Genomic DNA, 24,180 nt, shown 5'->3' with positions numbered 1-24,180 from the left:
TGTCATAGACAAGAGGCATTTGCTCTTTTACTGACTTATACATAATTTATAGAATTCAGTCTATAATTTTTCATTCAAACTTGGCTTCATTTTCAAAGAAGTACAATGTGCAAATAAAACAACACAAGTCCAATAGCAACTTTTCATACAACATAGATAAGTTGTTGTTGTTATATTATCTTAGTGATATATCTATGGCAATTTGATGAATAGTGGCTACCTGAATAGAATAGTGACAAAATTTAGCAGCAGAGAAAATAATATTTATATGGATATATATACAGTGGTATATACAGTGGTACCTCGGGTTAAGTACTTAATTCGTTCCGGAGGTCTGTTCTTAACCTGAAACTGTTCTTAACCTGAAGCACCACTTTAGCTAATGGGGCCTCCTGCTGCTGCCGCGCCGCTGGAGCACGATTTCTGTTCTCATCCTGAAGCAAAGTTCTTAACCTGAAGCACTATTTCTGGCTTAGCGGAGTCTGTAACCTCAAGCGTATGTAACCCGAGGTACCACTGTATATTGAAAAAAGAGCAATACCTGTAAGATTTCGTTTTATTTATTTAAATAATTTTTTATTAGATTTTCCACTGTGATTGGACTTGTAAGATTTCATTTTAAGTAAATTCATGAGCACTATTCAGATGAATGGTTAGGGAGGACCACATCAAATGGGCTTTCCCCCTGTAATCCACACATTCAGTGCAAATGTCTGAAGAATGAGATTGGACCATCATGTACACAGGCTTCCACACAATCTGGAACCCTAAGCAGTAGAAATCAGTCCTTGTCACCCTGTCAAGGCCAAAGAGTCTCACCTGGTGCCATCATTACATGTCTTTAGGTGCCAGGTGAAAACATTCCTCTTTACCCAGGCCTTCAGCTTCTAAACAATCTATGGCCTTTTTAATGTATGGGGGGGGGCAGTTATTATGATTGTTCCTGTGATTATTTTCCTGTCTATTTTTATTATACTATGTAAATGATTTTCTAATGTTATACACCACCCTGGAATCTTCAGATAAAGTGGGTTATATAATTTGAAATAAATAATAATAATAATAATAATAATAATAATAATAATAATAATAGCAGCAGCCAATCTCCCTGCAACAACCCCAATTTCCCCATGTTTGTGAAAGGAAACATAGGTGAGGAATGTGAATAGCAACACTGGGATTCAGGATTAAGACCTAGACACTAGCACCAGCATGCTCATGTTGGCTGCTGCTGCGCATATGTTCAGCAGTGTCCAGAACTGAGTCTGAGGCTTAATATCCTTCATCGAGAAAGGGTGGGATAGCAGCATGAAGCGTGGCTGCAGGGCTTTATTGTTATGTATCTGTCATGTATGATCTAGTTGAGATTCCTGCATTGCAGGTAATTGGACTAGATCAGGCACGGCCAAACTTGGCCCTCCAGCTATCTTGGGACTACAACTCCCATCATCCCTAGCTGTGCTGGTCCCGGGGGGGGGGGTTACCATGCGGCGTGGTCTAAGTCTGGTCCTAGGTCGAGGGTAAGGAGGCTGTCCGTCAGGGGCAAAGCGAGGTCCAAAGCGAAGAGTCGGGCGTGGTCAGGAACTTGGGCAGGAGAGCAGGTCAGGGTGCTGGCAGGAACAGGTTACCAACGATGTTGCTCCCGCCAACCTGGGACTGGGCTGACTGGCCTTTATCTCCTCTGAGGCATAGGGCAGTCCCGGCCCACAGGTGACTCGCCTCTCCTGGCCTTAAGGTGAGCACTCCTCCTGTGAGAACTTAGTTCCCTCCGCCTCTCTGCCCTGAGCCTCTGCAGCTCCAGAAAGGCTGGAGGGTTACTGGACCCAGAGGCAGCCTCACCTTCCCCTGACAGGGCTGGGAGAGGAGCACCTGCAGGCAATGGGTCCTCGAATCACCTCCGGAGCCAGAGCGGATTCAGCTGGTGTCTGCTCCTGAGGATCTGGCACAGGTGAGGGCCCTTCAGGTTCAAGCCACTGCCCCAGCTCAGCCTGCCCTGGAGGTGGGGACTCCTGTGCAGGCTGGGATTCCTCAGGTCCAGCCTCCGAATCGTATTCCCAGGCCATCACACTAGCTAACAGGACCAGTGGTCAGGGATGATGGGAATTGTAGTCCTAAAACAGCTGGAGGGCCACGTTTGGCCATGCCTGGACTAGATGATCTTCGGGGTCCCTTCAACTCTACAATTCTATGGTTCTGTTAGGACTGGTGGAATAGAAGGGACAAAGCCCAAATAAGCCCAAATAAGCTGGCAGCTTTTCACCTAGGTACAACAATAAAATCCCTGCAGGAAGCCTACGACCATGAAATAAATTGGTTACCAGGATAAGGATAAAAACCTGTCATCTACCACTTCAGAAATGGAAATAAGGTCATACTAAAGCACTCAATTCTCACACTGAGAATCAAGGTTCTACTTCACATTCTAAAGGCTTTACTCATTATTTGTAAGTTGCTTTTCCAGCTGCACTAGAAAAAGCATAATTGTCCTAAGCTAGGTTGTCAACAGTTCAGTATGCACCTCAGCAGCTGCATTGTGTGGAAATGTAGAGCAGACACTGCATGGTGCCTTCGCACTCCCATTATATGCATCTACACGCACGAGAAGCAGATACGAGGTACATCCCACACTCTGAGATTTCACTTCCAACTACCAGAAAACAGAAATTGTCTCTGATAAATAGGAACAGCTGGAGCGTATGATAAGAATCAAGATTAAAGTTTGTTATTTCTAATTTCCTCCTTCAAAAACTAGTCAATGCTTTTCATTTTGTGTATGATTATTACTGAGGTGCAAAATGCGTCAAAGTCATTTCTTTCTTGCCAGCATAATTATAATGAGGGTGTCATGCTGAGCCATTTCCTTTAAACAGTTGGGTTGCATCGGAAAACAGATAATCCCATTTCATAATAGTCAAAATTAATAATTTATGTTTTATCATTCACATTTTCTCCCGTGTCAATAACTGTGCTTCAAGATGGTACTGGAATGTTAGGGTGTTGTTGTTGTTTAAAAAAACAAATCTAAAAGTGTTGGAAAGTGCATTCTTCATATGACTGATTTTTCTTTCTCAGGTAATATCAGTTATGTCCATAAGTAATTAATGATAAGCTACTCACTCACCTTTTTGCAAAAGTAACTCTCCCCAGATTTTTAGAGGAAGATGAAAACTATTAACAACAGTATTATTTAATAAGACCATTATTTTCCCAGTCCCCTCCCCCCCCAAAAAAAAATCCCTGTGAAAATGGAGACCATTTCCTGCTGCTTTCTTAGGAAATGTCTCCACCTACATGATTTTCATCTCAACTTTATTTAACACTGTGTTAAACTCTACATACCAACTTTGGGAAACGATTCCTGTGCAGCCCCCAGAATGAGGTGCCTCTTTTGTGAAGACATTAGCATTTCTGTGAAATTTTCAAGGGAGAGTGTTTGGCACCTCCTTAATAAAAATTACAGCATGTGGTATGTGGTTCTTTCCTTTTCATAGTTCTAGCATAGCATTCCACAGCCTCTCTAGATTCCTGTGGTTCCTGGAACAGCCCTGGGAAGACATTGCATTACAGTAGTACCTCAGGTAACATACACTTCAGGTTACAGACTCTGCTAACCCAGAAATAGTGCTTCAGGTTAATAACTTTGCTTCAGGATGAAAACAGAAATCGTGTTCCAGCAGCGCAGTGGCAGCAGGAGGCCCCATTAGCTAAAGTGGTGCTTCAAGTTAAGAACAGTTTCAGGTTAAGAATGGACCTCTGGAACGAATTAAGTACTTAACCCGAGGTACCACTGTACAACATTCTCACCTGAACTTTCCAGAGAGCGGAGGAAGCCACAGAGGCTGCATGTGGAGTGCCTGAGAGCAGCACGTTCATTTGTTTTTTAAAGTAAAATCCTTTCTTGCACCTCTGTCAGGTGTTCCACAAGTAGTGTTTGTGAAAAGCCCACGAGGGAGGGTCTTTCCCACAGCACACAAAGCTGGGTTGTTGGCACTCAGAACATGCTAGAGTTATGAAAAGGAAAGAGCACATGCACCCAGGCCATGTCTGTCTTCACTGAAATTCTCTCCTTCCCACATTTTTTAAGGAATATTTTGTACTGCCCTTCCGCCCAAGAATGGCCAGACAAGCAAACAAACCTTCAGCTGAGATTATTAGCACAGCATTGTATAATCTTCTATTGAATCCTTTATTTGTACTTGGTTCCACTGGAGGATGAGGAACTGATAATCTATCTTCTTACAGCAGCTAGGAGGTATACTAGTTTAATGGGGTAGAGAGAGATTCTAGCGACATTGGTATGGCTATTATGAATTTGGCACATCATGTTTATAATAAAGTTGGCACATTTTATGTGAGTTGGAGAAGGTAAGTGAGATAATATTAAATTTATTGGAAAATGGTACATTTTCATCATACCGGAAGTTGAAGGCGCACGACCTCAGAACCATCTGGTATTCAGAATGATTTAAGACTCTTTTGTAAGGTATTATCTTCCACGTGTGATTTTCTGTGAACTTGTGTTTTTCTTATGAAATATATGAAAAAAATAGACGTCCTCAACTGTTTTTTCCGTCTCTGCGTTCTTCCATCCACACATTCCATCCACATGATGCATGTATGCTAGAGCTGTATATGTGCATTTGGAGCTCCTTAGATTGTGAACAATATTGCTGGAAGTTTTCTTATTAAATAGGTCGCTATGTGGACTTTTGATACCTGCAGTTACCTCTAGATTATCACTTTTATTTTTTCTGTTTGAAAGGAGTTAGCACAAAATCATACGATGCAAGCATTAAAATTTAATTAGTAGGGATCTACTGCAATCGCAGTGAAAGTAAATAACCTGAAGAGATGGGTGTAAGCAATCCATTTTAATTAGAGAGCTTTATTGTTAATGCAGAGGTACATTTGTATATGACAACTCTTATTTTACAATTACATCACACAGTAGTTTTGTCTTACACTGTAAATCCCAGGTGAGGTAACAGTATAGTCATAAATGACTAGATGTAATCCTCTGATTGCCACTCAGCCATGAAATGTGGTTTTCCCCTCACTAATTATGTATTGATTCCGACTCTACGAGTTTAATTTTCTCATTCAACTTGGAAAGGCAGATTAAATATATTTTCAATGCAGAAATATTTATCTACTTACCATGGGTTTGTAGGCAAGTGGCAACTGGCCCTACATGTTCACCCTTCCACAACACAGGAAAGGAAGAAACTGCCTTTATACAGAGTGATACATTTCGTCCATCTAGCTTAGTATTGTGTACACTGATGGATAGGGGCTCTCTAGGATTTCAGACAAGAAATCTTTCTCCCAGCCCTACCTCAAGATGCTGGGGATTGAACCTGCATGCAAAGCAGCTGTTTTACCACTGAGCTATGGCCCTTCCCAAATTGTATGACAGAGGTTAATATCTGCTAGGAGACATTTACATGCACACATTCATAATTGTATTGGTATGCCGCCTTTCCACAGTTCAAACCATGTTCAATGTGGCTTACAACATGAAGAAAGGCATAACTACAACACAACAAAAGCAGTAATAAACAATAAGCAAAACATTAAAATACACAACCAAACTGAACAATTTCCACATAAATCACAAGATCTAAAATAAATATAAGAAGACCCAACAGCAACAACCCTTCCTCCTCAGCAAAACCCCCGGAACAAAACCCCAGCCCAAGAGTCTGTTCAGTAGCCATAGCTTTTTGTGACTGGAGTCAGTCAGGGCCCAGGTGGAAAAGGCCTACAAGGCAGGAAGCAGGTCTTCCAGGATTTGTGGCCAAGATGGTCAATGTCATTATTTCCTTCTGCTTTGCCAATGATACACGGCTAAGCAGTTGTTATCACTGATTATTTTTAAAAAATATGTTTGTATTTGCATTCCATTTGATTTATCATTTTTTTTGTCTATTTCAGTTCCGCCAGTCATAAGAGTGTTTCCTGAAAGCCAAGCAAGGGAGCCTGGTGTTACAGCCAGCCTTCGGTGCCATGCAGAGGGTATCCCCAATCCAGTGCTTGGCTGGTTGAAGAACGGGATTGATATAACTCCAAAGTTATCTAAACAGTTAACTCTTCAAGGTAAAAGTGTAGGCATGTCTTTTTATCTGCACTACAAAGACTTCGGAGAGCAACGTGAACTTTTAAACTGGTGTAATTTATTTATCATGCCTTCAGGCAGAGCCTTGAGCAACAGGTATGATGTGTTAACTCCACCTCAGAAGTGAAGCTGACAGTTCTGAAGTCTACAAGTTACCTGTTCTATATATGTTTTCCTTTACTTCTCTGTCTATAGCTGATTTCAATTCACCTTAGTATTTTGTGCGAGTGTATCAAGTAATCTTTTTAGGAAATGTTACCACAGTGAAGTATTTTCCAATTTGAAGTGGTAAGTTTATAAAAAAACCAAGCACATGCTGTTTAACCAACTAACATATCTTCTCCTTTAATCTGTGAATATCAGTTTCTGAATTAGCATTTTTATAGACCAAATCCAATGCCTCTCTCTACCTGAGAGTTCACACGTGCATTGATTGAGCTATGATGAAATGTGCAGACATTGGCACTGAAATAGAAAAAGGCATTGCTCCTCTCTGATAGGAAGTGGAAGAATGTGCATTATTGACCAACTGCATATTTGTGGCCACATTTTATATCCCCCAAGTTAGGGGAGTTCAAGGAGGAGAGACAAAAGCTTTAAACGGGCTGGGCTAAAACAAATACTGCCTGTTTCATCTTGCGAGCAAAGTGACACAACAAAAACCATAACTCACGTACTCCTTTTTTTCTTCTGCACCCAGCAAATGGCAGCGAGGTTCACATTAGCAATGTACGCTATGAAGACACAGGAGCATACACCTGTATTGCAAAGAATGAAGCAGGAGTGGATGAAGATATCTCTTCACTTTTTGTGGAGGATTCTGCTCGAAAGACACGTGTGTACTTTTTATTTTTTTCTCATACCTAGAGAAGAAAAGCCATCAGTAATTGATAGGAAGTACTTAGAAACCGTAGGAGACACACACATAAGAAAAAAGTTTTACTGTCTCATAATATGTTTTGAGACATCCCTTGGAATGTTCTGATTGAGGCTAGATCATCAAATGTGGCAGGTTCATATAACTGGAAAGAGGTCAAATCACTGCAGCCTGCTAGTTTTCCCAGAACATCCTGTGCAAGGATTGCCTTGGCATCCATGTAATTGCTACAGAAATAACAGTCCCTCAAAAGCAATACTGACAAAAAGTAACAACAGATCCCTATTTAAGAGGTAACAGAGATTGTATCTTTATTTTCACTTAGTGTTGCCTCTCATTCCTCAGGGGAACTGATTTGTTTATGAAATCTATGAGTTTTCAGATATAATTCTAAATAGCTCTTGCAGGAATTTAGGGTGTAAGTAACTGGCCAAACAGCCTGACTGAACCTGCAATAAATATCTTGTCTTCGGTTTGGTTACAATAGTGTGTGTGTGTGTGTGTGTGTGTGTGTGTGTGAGAGAGAGAGAGAGAGAGAGAGAGAGAGAGAGAGAGAGAGAGAGAAGGTGATATTATTAATTTATAAGGCTTTAGTGCCTCCTTCCTGCTGCAATCTCCAGAACCCTCTTAAAAGCTGCTTTCCAGAATGGTATTTGGTGTGACATGGGTGGAACAACAAGAAATCAGGGACCACCTTTGTACAAATAGGTGTGCTTGTTAGGGCACCATCGGATCTCAACCATTAACATCTAAGGTCTGAGGTCTGTTCAGTCAAATTTTTGACTTTATTATCTGGGAATGCATTGGAAATCTTATGGAGGGGAAATGTGTGGCTTCATGGAGTCAGCATAAATATCAACAACAATCATTTCCTTGATTTGTGCTGTATTTGCTTACGGTGTGTGGTTTATGGAAGAAGTTGATGTACTAGACATCAACTTTAAGTGTTGACCAAGCAAAATTCCATTTCCCAGTGCTTTCTGTGTCTTATTGCCATAGAAGTGTCAGGCATCAGAAGTGGGGAGAGAGACCTCCTTTGTGCATCTACAAAAAATAAATAAATAGTAGAAAGTGTAGCTAAATGAGAATGGGGGTTGGATGCAGGGGTGTGTAGGTGGAAAGGAGATTTTTTTCCCTCGTTAACATTCCCCTCCCCCTGACCAAAGAGAAATGTAGTACGCACTTTGTTTTGAAGTGAGCATTATCAGTCACCAAGGTTTGTATAAAACTTATAGAGCAATCGTATACACATTTGCACAACACAAAGTCCCAGTGTGTTCAATGGGGCTTATTGGCAGGTAGCACTAAGGTGTAGATTGGCTTCCCATTGCAATTAATTTTTGACTGATGATTCTTGTAGATCCTTGAGATTACCTTTCTAATTCTAATGATTGGAGATAGAAATGGTATTTCTAAATGTGAACTTAGTTGCTTAATTCAAATGTTTTTCCAGCCTTCTGCTGCTTCTCCTCTTCCTAGCTAGGCTGACACTGACATTGTCATAAATATATAGAAGGAAGCCCAATTATAGTTACAGTAGTCATCTATGTCAGTACATCACTTCTAAGAATATTTCATAGCATTGGATACTATTCAATAATTTGATTATCTGGCTGAAGAATAAAACACTCCTTGATATATTTGGTGGCCTCTTACAAGTAAATGTCACAAGTGCCATCTGTCTTCAAATGGCAGCTTCTCTGCTATGTTGTCTAGGTGATGAAGTGAAATTGAATGAAATTAATAGTCGCTAGTGAGGCTGTTTACCACCTGGTAGCAGTAATTCTTACACAGTCAAAATAGACCATCACAGTGCCTAATAAAAACTTGTCATTACAAAACGGATATATCTTGACTCTCATCCCCACATAATAATATTCCTAGAAGCTCTCCAACAGGCTTGAGCCACACAATCTTGTGCTCAGTCCCACTGAAATCACTAGAGTTACATATGCTAGGGTAGATGCAATACTCCTCAGTACGGCTACTATTTTAAAGAAAACAGTAGTTGATTTATCACAATGTGAACTTTGCAGGTAACCTAACTGACTGTTAATACAAGCAAACCACACATTTCAAAGCCAGTCCTGCCACGGGCAAATTGTGTTCAGAATCTCTGGCTGTTTTTTATTTGTATGTTTATTTTGCTTTTACCTATGAGCAGCCCCATATGGCAAATGAAGTTACTGTTGGGAAGGTGTGGGAAGCCAACCCTCCCCTCCCCACTTCATATCCCTATACTAAATGTTATGTGCTAAACCTCCATAAAGCAACTGGTGGTGCTGCCTGAATGGAGAGGATTGGTGCGGAGAAAGAAGAGTTCAGTGCCCTTCTCCTGCTTATGAATCATCTGCTTAAAATCACACACGCCACAACCAATTCACATTTACACTGTGCCACCTGCATTCTAAGGCAGGATGTTAGCAACAAAAGAAGCTGCTTATAGAAAGGCAGGCAGTTTGTCTGTCTAACCCGTGGGTAGGCAAACTAAGGCCCGGGGGCCGGATCTGGCCCATTCGCCTTTTATTTAAAATGCATTTCTAGGTTATTTGTGGGGCATAGGTTCACCCCCCCCAAAAAAAAATAGACTGGCCCCCCACAGGTCTGAAGGACCGTGGCCCCCTGCTGAAAAGGTTTGCTGACCCCTAACCCAATATTGTCTGCTTTGACTGGCAGAAGCTGTCCAGGCAGGATGTTCTCCTTCAGCTGCGGTCTGTTCTATTTAAGAGGGGGAGGGGGTGCCAGAGATTGAACCTGGATCATTCTGCATGCAAAGCATGTTCTCTACCACTAAGCTTTGGTCTCCTCACATTATCTTTGGTTCCTTCTCAGTGGTAATCTCAGTGGTTCCTTCCAACTATTCCACCAATAGCTTCATCCTAGCCCCTGCCCTCAAATCACAGTTCCTTTCTTCTTTGTATGCTATTCCCCAATCTCAGTATGCATTATCATTACCTCCCCTGCTCCCTACTCTGTGTGCATTAAAAGCAAAAACAAAAGCCTATCACCATTCTTCATGTTTCAGCTGCCAGTCGTCTCTGGGAAGCTAGACAGAAACCTGAGGTCCTGTCCCTTCCATACCTTCTAGGGCAGCAGTCCCTGCCTTTCACCTTTTTAATATTATCAGTGGTCACAATGTTGAAGGAATGGGAGCAAGTGACAGAACACATGTCCCTTTGCTTCAAACTTCTCATAATATGTTCCCCAAGGAGCTCATTCATTGTGAGCTATTTAGTGGATGATAATCCTGATCTACCTCACAAGGTTGTTTTGGTTGAAAGAAACAAAGATATTGGAACAGTTTGTTTTCCTAAAAGCACCATATAAAAGGGAAATAACGAATGCTATGGTTGCAAAGCATGAAAAATATTATTCTTTCTGGAATTAAACCCATGAACCTGACTAGTAAAAGTTAATAATACGATAGGTAAGGAGATGATTTACTCCTTATTTTCTTTTTATAAAATAAACTTTAAATCTGAATTTATAAGACATACAAGAAGTACTACAAACCATAAAAAGTGAGGCAGGTGAAATGTTTTTTGCCAAAGCTGAGCAAACACAGCACAAAACACCAAGCATGTTTTTTACTTCCGTCGCTCAGTCCCTTCCTTCCCATCTATCAAGCTAATTTGGAACATCACCAGCCAGCGCATGAGAACATAAATCACCTGTAAGGACCTCCCTATGGTAGGTCTCTTTTAGTAGAAAGCTCAATCCTGATAATTCTAGCATTTTCCTTGTCACTGTGCTTTAGTTTGCAAGTGAACAGAACAGACATTTGCTGTGAACTGCAGATTTGATTGATTTTGGGGGTTTGCCTTGTAGAAGTCAGAGCTGAAGTGATTGCTGTGGCAAAAGGATTAAACCAAGAATTGTAAATCTGAAAAGTAATATTGATTTCAGCAATAATTTACTACAGCATGCCCAATAATTGTGCCAAGCCTCTTAGCTGCGTATTTACTTGGTTCTCTCGGAACCAGGTAGCAGACCTTCTGATTTTATTGTAAATAGGAGACACAATCATGCCTAAGTTAAGCACTTTGAACTTATTCCTATTGATTTCAATGAGAAAACTGAAGTACTTGTTTTGTTCTCTCCCAGTGAAATCAATGGAACTTCAAGGTGTTTAACTTTTAAAAGATAATCTTTATGGTGAGTAAATATACTAAACATTATTATTACTATTATTTTTAAAATAAGGAATCTGGTTCCCTCAGTCCCATCGAACAATTTTCACCATGGCACCCTCATGCCAGAGTTCTCCGTCAGTGCCCATACTTGAATTTTTTAATGACCTATATTGTGCTATTTGCAACCTAATCTGTCAGTTGCTCTTGCACAATGAGTATACCCAGTGCTATTTTTCTAGAAAAGGAGTCACCAGAACTCACCATGAACACCTCCCTTCTTCTCTTACAATGGCAATGGCGCCCACTTGAGAGGTGCTGGAACTGAGTTCTGGTGAGTTCTGCCTGAAAAGAAGTCCTGAGTATATCTAGTTTCATAAGGGACCCCAAGAGTCATCTTGTCCAATCCCCTGCAATGCAGGAATAATTTAATACTCACATGCAAATATGTTGTTGAAAATAGAATGATGATAGCAACAAAGGAGGAAAAAATGAAAGTGCAAAAGGTTTAGGCAGGAGAGTAGTGTATTATACAGAAGTGCCTTGCTGACATTCCTGCTGCTTTACCCCTCCCCTCGCTCCTCCCAGTAAGCAACAGTGACCCACCTACCAGGAAGCTAGTATAGTGGCATTAGAAGAGAAATAATGAGGAGCCCTGGCTCTCTCCTATAGTCACTCTCCGCATGTTCTTCGTCTCAACGGCTGCAACACCAGATGTGTCAGTGTCAAGATTAACCTGCGCTGCCATCATACAGTTCTTTTTCCATTGTTCTCCATTAGTACAATATATATACTGGCTCCATTATTCTTAGGTTCTACTTTTGGCAAAGTAATCCTCCGCTGCGTAAATCCATCACAGAACACTTGAACACCTGCTTTTCTGGCTTTGATGGATAAAAAAGAAAGTGCCCTAGTTTAGTTATATGTCTTCCAACCTGCTATCGAGAGAAAGTTCCATGTGGTCCAGACATCAAACCTGCCGCAAAGCCTGCTCTGTGTTGTAGAGTTATACAACTTTTATGAATTAATACAGATGAAAGGTTTTGGTCATAGGCCTCGGCAGCTTTCTTCTTCGTCTAAAGGAATGTGCAGTAATGCACATTAAAGAAAAAAGAAAAAAAAGTTTCACAATATAAAGTTCATTCTTGACATACCTTCTCACCACAGCCCTGGAGATAGCTTTTTGGACCTCATGCATCATCTGCTTGCCTCTAAAGAGGAGCTTGGGAGGGCTGGATTTTGTTGAGTGCGATAAAGGTTCTTATATCTCACTGGGCTGTACAGAAGTAAAAGATATGAAGCATCCATTTCTCTTCCGCTGGATTTCTTTGACAGCAACAACAAAATCAGAAACTCGAATTTACTGGTGAGAAGTGGTTAATATGAAGCAAACCTTCAAAGCATTTACATTATACTTGCACTTAGAATTTGAGATTAGATTTAAAAGATGTAATAACCTACAGTGTGGTTTGTTAGGAGATTAATATGCTGGCTTTTATAGCAGGCAGGAAAATGGAGTGATGGATAAGACCTTCAGTGGACTATGTGATGCCTGTTGCTGTTAGCAAGAATAAAAGGAAATAAATAGTCTGAGCTTTGGCTTTGGTTGCAGTTGGAGGATATAATTTTATTTTAAAGTTTCCTGCAGATAACACACTCTTGTCACATTTCTGCTCCCGAGAGAAGCCAGTACTACTAAGATGATAACAATTCATCATCAAAATGGAAATTCAAGATTAAAGTCAATGAAAAACACTGTGAAAGCATTTTATCCTGCAGTTGTTACATTTTTGTCTTCAAGAAGCAATGAGTTAAGCTTCTTTGACAGCTTGGCGCAATTTTAACAAAAGATGGTAATCTGGTAAACCCTTTTGACACTCCTATTAGTATTGGAACAACTTAATATATCTCTCAGTCCTAAGAGATTTTTCAGTCCTTTGTATATACGTAACATGCCCGTTGGCACGTTGTCAACACTTATTTTATATGTATTGTGTTCTAGCATAATCATAGAAGTATAATAATTAACTCCACAAGAGACTTCATGCAAACTCCAAAATTCAGGAGTCATAAACTTAGAGTTGAAATGTGATTTCGAAATAAAGTTACATCTCAGTCCACAAAACCATGTCGTGTCCTTGTGAGCCCATAAACTGAAAGATAGCAAGGCCTGTTCAATCAGACCAAAGGCCTATCTTGTTCAGCATTCTGTTCAGACAGTGGCCTATGAAAAACCCACAGACCGGGCAAGAGTGCAACAATGTTCTCCCCACTGGGGATTCAGAGCAACCGGCATTCATAGCCATAGTGCCTCTGAGAGTAGAGGCAGAGCCATCATGGCTAGTAGCCATTCATAGCCTTAACCTCCATGGATTTGTCTGTTCCTCTTTTAAAGCCATCCTCTATGGCAGCCATCACTACATCATGTGAGATAATGTTCATTGGTACATTAGCTTCATACCTGTGATTGGGAGGCCTTAACATTCCTAGGGTCAGTTAAACAACAATAGGACAAGTATTTCTATTATGTTCCTAAAAGACAAGCAGAGCAATCCTAAACCCCTGATCCACGCTGCTGCTAGGGTTTAGGAGTTTCGTGAAGGTATCCGTCTGCTGGACACATTGCAATGGATCAACTGGAACCAAAGCCCTTCCAATTCTGAGGAGGTCCCTGAACTGTGTCCTCAGGCTGTGCCAGTTTGCATAGCGAAACAAGTGCAAAACATCACACTCCACCTTCTGCATTGACCAGCAGGAGCTGGCAGAACTGCAGATGTGGCTGGAAAATCCAGCCCAAGCTAGGATTGCTCCTTAGACTCAGTTGGTGGGGATCCTATAGCTCATAATAGAACCCTGTTCCTTCAGTGGCATACACAGGCACTCAGATTGCTACATCTTATAGGGAATAGGAGACTTGTGTGCCCCCTTCCACAAACCTATCCAGCTCTTCTCAAAGTCTGGGGCTGCAACCCTAACCCTGGGAGTAAGCCCTGTGGAATTCAGTAGGATTTACTTCCAAGGATTGCCACCTGACTAGCTAAAGACAGCTCTGTTATGTCCTAGAAAAGATTTCTCTGTGAATGGGCAATGTACCTGTGGCAGACTAAATTGAGCAACTACTATTTAGTGTCCCCTGCCTGTTATTATTCTTTCTTTCACAACATTCACAATGATTACTGAGCATATACTGTGGTGGTGCGTTTGTATAAATTATGTTAGTCACAGAAGGATAATATACTCAAGACCCTGACCCTGCGACCATCATCTGAAGCCCTTCTTCATGCGCCTCTTCCACAAGAGGTCCAAAGGGTGGCAACACAATCTTATATTTCTATGTTGTGAACTGCCCCGATATCTACAGATGAAGGGCAGCATGCTAAATAAGTAAGTAAGTAAGTAAGTAAGTGAGTAAATAACTCACTCACTCCCAGGGTGTACTATAGAGATGGTGATGATGATGTTTAAAATAAGACTGACTTAAGACATAACAACCATAGGGGAATCATGTGTGACTCACTATTCTTCCATCACTGTAAGGTCTTCCATCCCCTCTAGGTCTGTTGAGAAGGCATTTTAAATCCTCATGCTCTCACACATCTTCCAAAGAGGTTCTTTGTCTCCCCAGAACGTGTTAGATTCCTCAAAAGTAGCCATGGTGACCCATCTTAAGTCATGTGAACATCTGAGGTCACCATTAACGCTTTGATCGATGAACTCTCAAGGATACCCTATGAATATATTTCAAACTTGGATCCCTGTTCCTTGAAGGCCCCAGGATGACATTTTAAAAAGTGTCTTTATTCATGTTTGAAACAGAGGAATCGCAAGCATATCCTAACCTTGAGGTCCCTTTATTTGTGTGACACTTGCTCGTGATAGAACTGTGGGAATGGGATATCATATATATCAAACATTATCATTGCCGTTACACTGTAACAGCATAATAAACTGCTTGAACTTCTGTTGCACCATTTCCCATGTCACAGATGTAATATAAGATGGTATTCAACTCGAAGTAAACCTATTGAAATTAACGGACTTAACTTAGTCATGTTCTTTAATTTCAGTGGAGCAGCTGTGTGTAAGATTTAGTGGAATAGCATCTTAGGTTTTCAGCTAGAATATTTTTCAAACAGATATTTCTTTAAAAAAACCACTATTGATATTTTTATTATTAGGATAATTTTCAAAAGCTTACTTTTAACAATAAAGGTTAGATTTGAATATTTTTTAAATAATGCTGTTCCGTTTCAGGCGATCTGGATTTCATGTTGTTTACCTGTTAATGAAGTGAGAGGAAAGTTTGCCACCCAAATATTTTGCAGTAATTTACGTATGAGTTGAATATTTGATGCCCAATTAATATTTCATCCTGCATTTTTTATTCTTTAACATCCATTACAGTTCCCCATGTTACCCGGTTAAGCAGCTGTGACTCTGTCACATTCTATGAAGCAACTTCTATAAATCCTTTCATCTGTTCACCCACAGCAAGCTGAAAATTATCTGCTTCCTGCATTTTGTGTCTAGAGGCTATGTTTAAAAAATAATATGCCTTTTCGCTACCATTAAATAGATCAATTTCTAACACCAGGGCCTTTTTTGCATGTCAAAGTCTTATCACCTAAGAAGAGGTTATGTGCTCTGAATACTACTGACTTCCGAGGTTCATGGCCATCTTCTCCTGCCGGGCCTATAGAACAGCATAAGGCTAAAAGCTTTTTTGACTCTGATTTATTGTCTAAATTTCTTCCACAGGGTCTTTCACAGGTCTCTCTTGCATCTCATACACAGCAATGCCTCTTTACCTCATTTCTCTGGGAATAAGTTGTGCTGGCATTTTATGATATGCCTAGGTATGCAGAGCTGAACAAAGGCTTTCCAGGGACTCAGTCTCAAACATATATTTTTTTTTAAAAACCCAGCAACTGTTGGGGTCATCTTTGTTTCCAAAGCCCATAAAGTATCTGTAGATTACCAAGGGTTTATTTATAAAACAAGATTCAGCAGTTATCTCTGGGGTTATTATTCTAAGGTTATTGTCTTCAGATAAAAACCCTGTCTACAGAATTTTCAGAGAAAGGAAATTTCAACTGCACATAACTAGCTTGCCTATATGTGGGGAATTTATGCAGTCTGTAGAACTCTGTGGTTTCTCTAGATAAAACACATCGTTTTAATTATGTTGTGGTTGGAGTCAGACCTGCTGCTCTCTGAATGGAAGGGCTCCTTCCATTCTGAACAGTGAGCTGCATCAAGCAGAGGTGCCCAAAATGGACACTCCTGCAGGTGAAAGAAGAGAGGTTAGTTTTGCCGATTCCCCTTTCCCTTTGTAGCCCCCCATTGGCACTTCTCATGTTGGTCCTCCAAGCACCCAGACCAGATTTTTGAAGGCTTTAGGCTCTCCATGGAACTTATCATTAAAAGATATAAAGAATTAATGATTTAAGATGACAAAGATTGACAGTTATGGAGTCATGGAAAGGGACACCAAGTTAAAATGGACATCCTCAGGACCTGTGGCAAGAGACTCTTCAGGCCAACGAAATAAGCCAATGTTAGTGTGGAGACCCTACAATCTTTAAAGACAGGGGATGGCACCTAAGCAATGGGTGGACAATCTAGAATTAGCAGCAGGGCTTCTGTGGATTCAGGAAGCAAACAACAGAAAGCAATGGAGAGAACTTGAAGATGTGTATCCCGAATATGGATGTGAGATGCTACAAAAAAAGACGAATGTGGAGTTCCACACTGCACAATTCTGGATCCTAACCATGCCCTCGTTTTTCTGGAATTTAAGGTTGAATATAAGGTTGTATTCAACTAATGTTTAGTCAGAATAAACCCATTAAAATGAATGAACTTAAGTTAATCCTGTCCATTAATTGTGATAGGTCTCCTCTGAGTAAACATTAGTTGAACACAACCCTTACTAAATAATAAATACAATTTTACCACTTTCTTATAACTCCATCAAGGTGGTATATAGGAAACAGAAAATGCAATCATTAACTCTGGCTGATCTAATATTGGTTCTGGATTCATTTATACCTGACTGGGACCTTAGACAGGATCAGTCACATTTACTGATTGCATAATATGTTTTCTGTAGGGCAGCCCCTAAAGAATTTGAAACTTCAGTATATCCAGGGACTACTTCTGGGGGGAAAACGGAAATGGATCTGTTTTGTCAGGAGACCTACAAGCTTAAATGGGATTCCATCCCCTACCCAATCTCCAATAACCTGTCATGGGGATTTCGGTTGCAGAACTCTTCACAGCAATTTCCTTGATACCTCAGCAGTCATACTGTGTATCTAGGCTGCCCTCCGATTTTTTCCCTCACCTCTCCCACATGGGATTTGAATTTTCTGCCTTTTATCTCTCCTTTCTTTCTCAATCTTATACTGTGTACCAAATCACTCAATGCCATTACCTTACAAGTACGACTTTACCAATGATTGAGGCCCTGAACCAAGGCTCAGAGGACCCAATCCTAATTAAATCTGTGTCTTCTCAAACATGAATCTTAATGATAGCAGAGATAAAAAGAGATTCGGAACAAAGGTGCCACAGTTGTTGTTGTTGTTGTTGTTTATATTGTAGCCCCTGTGCTTTTAACGTAGCATGTTATACCAAAATCCAAGTGCATATTTCCCCTCTTTTTTTCCAAAGCCAGGGAAAATAGCCTATTGGTTCTTATGTAGTAAAATTTTGTTGTATTAAAAACTGTGATACATTTTCTGCATAAGTGTCCTTGAACTGCAAATATACTCAACCAAATATTGATTCAGTCAATAAAACCTGGCAGTTAATGCACAAAAATGATGCAAAATTATCAAATACGTCTGTTGATAGGTAGGAAAGTAGTATTACATTTCTTTAGATGAGACTTTTTACTTGTATATTCATTGGTTCATTGCTCTCAAAGTAATTTAGCTACAGTTTTGGTAATGAACTTACTTGTTTCCAATGATAAAAGTGAAATATTCAGATAATCTTCCAGAATACAAAGTATTTATAGGATTAATCAACTCTTTCCAGCAATCTCAATGGAAGTTACAAACTAGTAATATATGGCTTGCGGTTTCAATTTATTCACATTTTTGTTTCTGAGGCGGTCAGGATGAGAGGGCACTTTGTATTAGATAAACGTATGAAGTGTGCATAGTTTTATTTGCTGCCCAGCTAGTATGTTTGCTTTTAATGCATTTTTATCATATTGGAATCTATTGGTGGGTCTCTGGGCCACAATAAAGAGTTCAGTTGAATTGGAAGAAATTTCCTCACAGATAGAACTCATCAGAGTAGTGTTACCCCACTAAAGCTCCATCCAAAAGAACTAAAGGTATCCCTTGAAACATGCAAGAGAAAATGTCCTTAAGTTCTGCAAATATTTGGCCTGAAAGTTAACAGAGGTAGGGAAAATGCCAAATAGGGGCAGGTCTTGTTGGCTACTGGCAGCAAATGTTTAAAGTCCATATTTGTTATACACTGACTAATACAAGATCTACCTTTGCCAGGACCAAATGTGTGGTGGTGAGGGGAACTATGATGCACAAATACAAATATAACTTCTTAATGTCAAGAATTGCCTTCCATGATTTTCTTTAATACTAAACATGAATGAGTGGCTATTAGTTTGGTCATGCTATTACTGATACATAATATAAGGGTTTTGCCTTAAGCCTACCAGCCCAATATTACAGGATTAGCTTAGGGAAATGTTTGGATTTTCAGTAGAGCAAATAAGATTCCTGCATAGGAGAGAAAAAAATAACTGAAGGAAGAAAACTAATTAACTTTCTGCCTTTTTCTTAAAATTCTAAGAAGAAAAAATGGTGTTGAAAGGTTGTTGTATACTGTTGAATTCTCTGATGTATCAGTTTCCTGTGAGTGATCTGTTTCTGAAATGTCTTAGGAACTTTTAACTTCTACTTTGATTGGGTTGTGTCTGAATTTGTCAATTTATTTTACAATGGTGTATGACTCTGCCTAGTTATGCTTCTAAAACAGAAAAAAAATGGCCATAGGTTGGATAATAAGCATTTGGGGTTCTGTTTTGTTTTTCAGTTGTAAATGTTTAAACCCAAACTCCATGAACTGGAGCTCAAATCTCAATAATAATAATCTCTTGTAAATATACTAGAAAGTCTCTCTCTCTCTCTCTCTCTCTCTCTCTCTCTCTCTCTCTCTCTCTCTCTCTTTGCTACAGAAAATTATTGCCTTCAGTTTTGCATTTTGAAGGCACTAAGAAGCATCCCATAAGCTTCAAAGGAGTCAAGATCATGCAGAGCAGTTCTAAAGTGTCATTCGAATGCACCACTCATAGAATATTTTTAAATGTTTCACCTCTTTGAGATGCAGTGAAGTGTTCCCCTTTAGAATTATTCACTCTAAACACAATAGCACAATAAGACTAGCTGAAGTATCCCCATTGTCTATATTTCCACTTTAAAATCTTTTTTAAAAATAATAATAAAAAAAGCTTTGTGGTTCACATTAGCTTATTCATTTTCATTGAAACGTGCTAAATTCTGGTCATAAATATCAAGTACAGTAAGTATATATTTAGGAGTCAAACAATCAGAATTTGTTTTAGATAGTTGATGTGTGCAAATCAATCTTGTATCACGTTCCTAATTTTAGAAACTGATGTGCCATTGGGTGATATTTTCATACTCATCTGTGTCTTCTGTTCTTTTCCTCTTACATGCTGCAGTTGCAAACATACTGTGGAGAGAGGAAGGTACTAATATAATTTTCTCCCCATCCTGTAGTAATTTTCTTGTCTGATGTACATATTAAATTTATAGTTAGACAATAGCTATAGCAATTATGTTTTAATTATGCATTCATTCTTCACAAATAGATCTTTGCTTCTAATTCTGTTATACGATGTGTCATTGTCAAGGATAGAAAAAACCCCTAATTATTATTTGGGGTGGGGATGGTTGCAGTATCTGTAAATGTTTATCTTTTCCTTCTCTATTTGTACCTAACAATAACCCATGTTTCTAAAAGGCTTACGGGCATATCTGAGTTACAGTTAAAACTCCCTGAGGGGACTGTGCCCTTAACTTGTCCTGTTGCTGTCATAAATCATTTGGCCAATCAGCTTATCTTCGGTCAGAATGTTGACCCAGGAATGTGAATCATTCTTATTTTGCCAAGAGTGCTATCTAGTAAAGCTCCCAGAGTAACAGAGAAGTGCTGTTATCTGATTACTTGGTGAGACAAAACTAAAAAGCTTTAAAACTTGGGAAGTTTGTGTGGGGTGCAAGAGGGAAGGTTGGAGTTTACCAAAACCTACCGCTTGTGATATAGAATATAAGATTACAGCCAGAAGTTTTAATTGTATTTATTATTATTTTTACCCTGCCCTTCCTCCCAAAGGAGCTCAAAAGACACAATGACTCAAGTGATAGGCAAATATCCTTTAGCTGTTCTTTTCTTCTCTTTTTTGCTTTCCATTTCTTTCTTTCTTTCTGGTGATAAGCAAATGTCCTTTAGCTCAGTTCAGAAGCAACATAACATTTATTTACTAGTTGAGTTTCAGAGAGTTCGTCCTTAAAATTTGGAATCTTGGCCCATACTTTTTAGTTTAGGGGAAGTTTTCTTGCTACGGTGTGTATGTTAGGCAAAACTGCATACACAAATGTGTGTATTAGGAAATTTTCACACTAAAGTTAAAATGTTGACAAACTTGTATACTGATGTGGAAATGTGGAAAATTGAACTTGAAAAAATAAGGAGTATGAGAGAAACTAAAACTGACAATTTTTCCTATCCATACCTCTAGCCATGGTGCTGAACATGCTCACTCCCCTCCTTGGGGTGGCTGGTTGTGTGTGTTTTTAAGTGCAATAACTCATTCCATATGTCTAGTCCTCAGGTCTCACCACACAGGGCACATTAAAAAAACAAGAGAAAACAATGGGTAAAATAGTCAATATATGAAAGAGGAAAGCAAAAATTGATCCTGAATTATAATTTAAATTTCCAATCATGTAAATCTTGAACGTACAATGTACAAATATTCAAATTCCTCAGTTATTACCGCCAACAAAAATAACTGTTTACATTTTAATAACCTAGCTTTTAAAAAGAAATATTTACATTGCTCACATCTGAAACTGAGATGGTTATTGGCATACTGTTTTCTATAGGGGTTCAAGATGTGTCATGGAAAAATCTTGGAGTAGGCCCATTGAAATTAATGAACGTAACTTAGTTAAGTCCATTAATTTTGATAGGTCTACTCCAAATATTACTAATATTGTATGCCACCTATGTGATTTTCAGAACCAACAGACACAGTTAAGTGTAAATGAGTACAGTGGTACCTCTGATTGTGGACAGGATCCGTTCCAGAGGTCCGGCTGGATCCCAAGGTTTTCACAACTGGAGAAACCACTTCTGCACACGCACACACGATGGTAGAGCGCTTCTGCACATGCATGCATGGCAAAACTCCGGAAATATACTTTTGGGTTTGCCACTTACGTATCCCGAAGTTCACGTAACCGGAGGGATACATAAGTGGAGGTATGACTGTATAGCAAAATAGTAGGTAGGTTTTTGGAAAACATGTCAAAAATCAGAATTAGAGTGAGAAAGCCAGCAGTTAGAATGCATATGCTAGCTGGAACCTGTGTAACAGAAATAGAATGGTTTATATTAGGCAATGTCTGCATGCTCTTTACTGTTCTTCAGAGAGATTTGAAATTTCCAAATGTCATGTTTCATTCACTGTCTTTGCTAGCAAAGCACACATACATATGGGGCTGCCAACTGTATACTGGCACCTGTTCCTATGCCTTGAACAGACATTAGGTGACAGTGCTCCAAGCTGAGAAAAAATTCACTTGCTGATTTCTACAAATCGAGCTGCTATTAAAGACACAGGAACTACTTGTTTTGGGGTTGTCTCACAACTATAGATACACTCTTGTTGAAAGTAGATGTCTACTTTCAGTGCACTATTGGGGTATATCAAAACCAATGACATAGAATGTCCATTGAAATGCAGTGGTTCCTCTGAATGGCCATAATAACACGTTGAATTTCAGAGAAGCCATCGGAATGTGTCAAGGTGTGCACCCTGAAAAGACTTGTCAATTGCTGGATACATTTTTATTTTTTAGGCTGGCCTTTTAATTTATTTCACACACACCCCTTGCTGGTTTTTCTTCTTTTCTTTTATAACTTGCTTTGCTTTATTTGCCATGTTTATTTTTGATAGTTGGCTTCACATTAGCCTTTGTAGGCAACCTTGAATGGTTTAGTTTTTGAGCTAGAAAGATTCTAAACACTCAGAGAGAATTCTAGCTATTGCAGGTGACCACAGCTATGTATTGCTTTGTTCCTCCAAAAAGATGTAGCTGTCAGTTGAGTTTCTGAATGGACATGCAGAAGAATTGAAAAGGGTCAGGTTCTGCTGGCTGCCCTTGCCACCCTTCATTCCATCTTCATCTGCATAAAAAAAAAATCAAATGAATTTCTGAATGGCCCTATAAATGCACTGAGATAGTTGCATCCTGCTAAATTTCCTTTAGATTTGGGTTTCGTAGTCTGCCAGGTCAATGAACAGATTCTGCATTCACGTCACTGTGAGAAATTGAGCACTTATCTGTATGAAACAAGGAGCCGTCCCCGACCAAGACCTTAGGAAGCTTACAGCCCAACCCACCACTACTCCCTGTCACCATTTTGATACCACATAGCCTGTATCAAGAGATCCTACAACAAACCCCCCAGAAGCACTACTAGTAATTCTGACACCATGTCAAAGGAGATTCCATCCCTAGTAATGTGTAAGAAATATGAAAAACTGAAGCACCAAGACAGTACGTTTCTGAGCACAATTCAAAGTGTTGGTGCTGACCTTTAAAGCCCTAAACGGCCTCGGTCCAGTATACCTGAAGGATCGTCTCCACCCCCATCATTCTGTCTGGACATGAGGTCCAGTGCCGAGGGCCTTCTGGTGGTTCCCTCGCTGCGAGAAGCCAAGTTACAGGGAACCAGGCAGAGGGCCTTCTCAGTAGTGGCACCAACCTTGTGGAACACCCTCCCAGATGTCAAAGAGAAAAAGAACTACCAGACTTTTAGAAGACATCTGAAGGCAGCCTTGTTTAGGGAAGCTTTTAATGTTTAATTTTAATATTCCGTTGGAAGCTACCCATAGTGGCTGGAGAAACCCAGCCAGATGGGCGGGGTATAAATAAATTATTATTATTATTATTATTATTATTATTATTATTATTATTATTATTATTATTAACATGTGCAAAGAGGAGGCTGACCATGCAGGAACTTATTCCTTGGCTTCCAGTTCTGTAGCCAATTTGTGAGAATGATGCTGTTTATTCTGTAGTGCAATCCCAGATATGATGGAGGGTTCCATGAATATTTGTGCATTAGAACGATCCTTTTACAGTGCTTCAAAGTATAGGGTTGTGTGCAAACACTTCCACTGACACAAGCCAGGATGCTCACTTTTCATTGAGCACCTGGCCACCTGCACCATATCCCAGTCTTCTCCAGCAGATTCCTCAACTTTTTAAGGTTCATAGGTTGGCCAAGCTCTGGTGCCCCAAATTGTAGGGACAAAAGTACTTTTTGTTACAGCAAAGCTGGATGGGGTACAAACCATAAAATATATTTTCATATGAGAAGACACTTTAAAAAAAAAGCACTTAGAAACCCAAACCCTCCATAATTTCTGTGTTGCCATGAACCTCTATTTTACCTCTTCCAGCCCTCACAAATGGCACAATGAGAAAATGTAAATAATTTATTATTTCTCGTTGATCCTAAATGAATAATAAATTCCTTACATTCTCTTTTGTTGCAGGTATTTTCAAAGTATGCCATATATTTCCAGACTAATATTCATGAAGCCATTTTGTTTCTCAGGGGGGTTATAATGTGAAATCTTGTATCACATTAAAGTTTCATTTTAAGTCTACAGTGTTTTTTTCTTAATAATCCCACAGGATTAGTTTAATTAATTTTACACACATTAACAAAATATTATCTGGCCAAAAAAATTAGTC

At 39.6% G+C, this 24,180-nt stretch overlaps 1 protein-coding gene across 4 annotated transcripts in view; it reads left to right on the top strand.

Annotated features, from left to right (window-relative positions):
- Positions 1–24,180, top strand: part of FSTL5 (follistatin like 5) — a 319,455-nt gene that overhangs the window by 251,876 nt on the left and 43,399 nt on the right. For 2 of the 4 annotated variants that reach the window (XM_028743543.2, XM_028743544.2), the window contains 3 exons: positions 5,935–6,096; positions 6,816–6,950; positions 19,845–19,871. In XM_028743543.2, the coding sequence (XP_028599376.2) occupies positions 5,935–6,096; positions 6,816–6,950; positions 19,845–19,871 (324 nt within the window). The remainder of the gene's footprint in view (positions 1–5,934; positions 6,097–6,815; positions 6,951–19,844; positions 19,872–24,180) is intronic. The other 2 variants (XM_028743546.2, XM_028743545.2) reach the window with 1 other exon arrangement.

This window comes from Podarcis muralis, chromosome 9 (genome assembly GCF_964188315.1).
Source record: "Podarcis muralis chromosome 9, rPodMur119.hap1.1, whole genome shotgun sequence".
NCBI lineage: Eukaryota > Metazoa > Chordata > Lepidosauria > Squamata > Lacertidae > Podarcis > Podarcis muralis.
The sequence above is the reverse complement of the archived record's forward strand: the minus strand, read 5'-3'. Positions and strand labels throughout refer to the sequence as shown.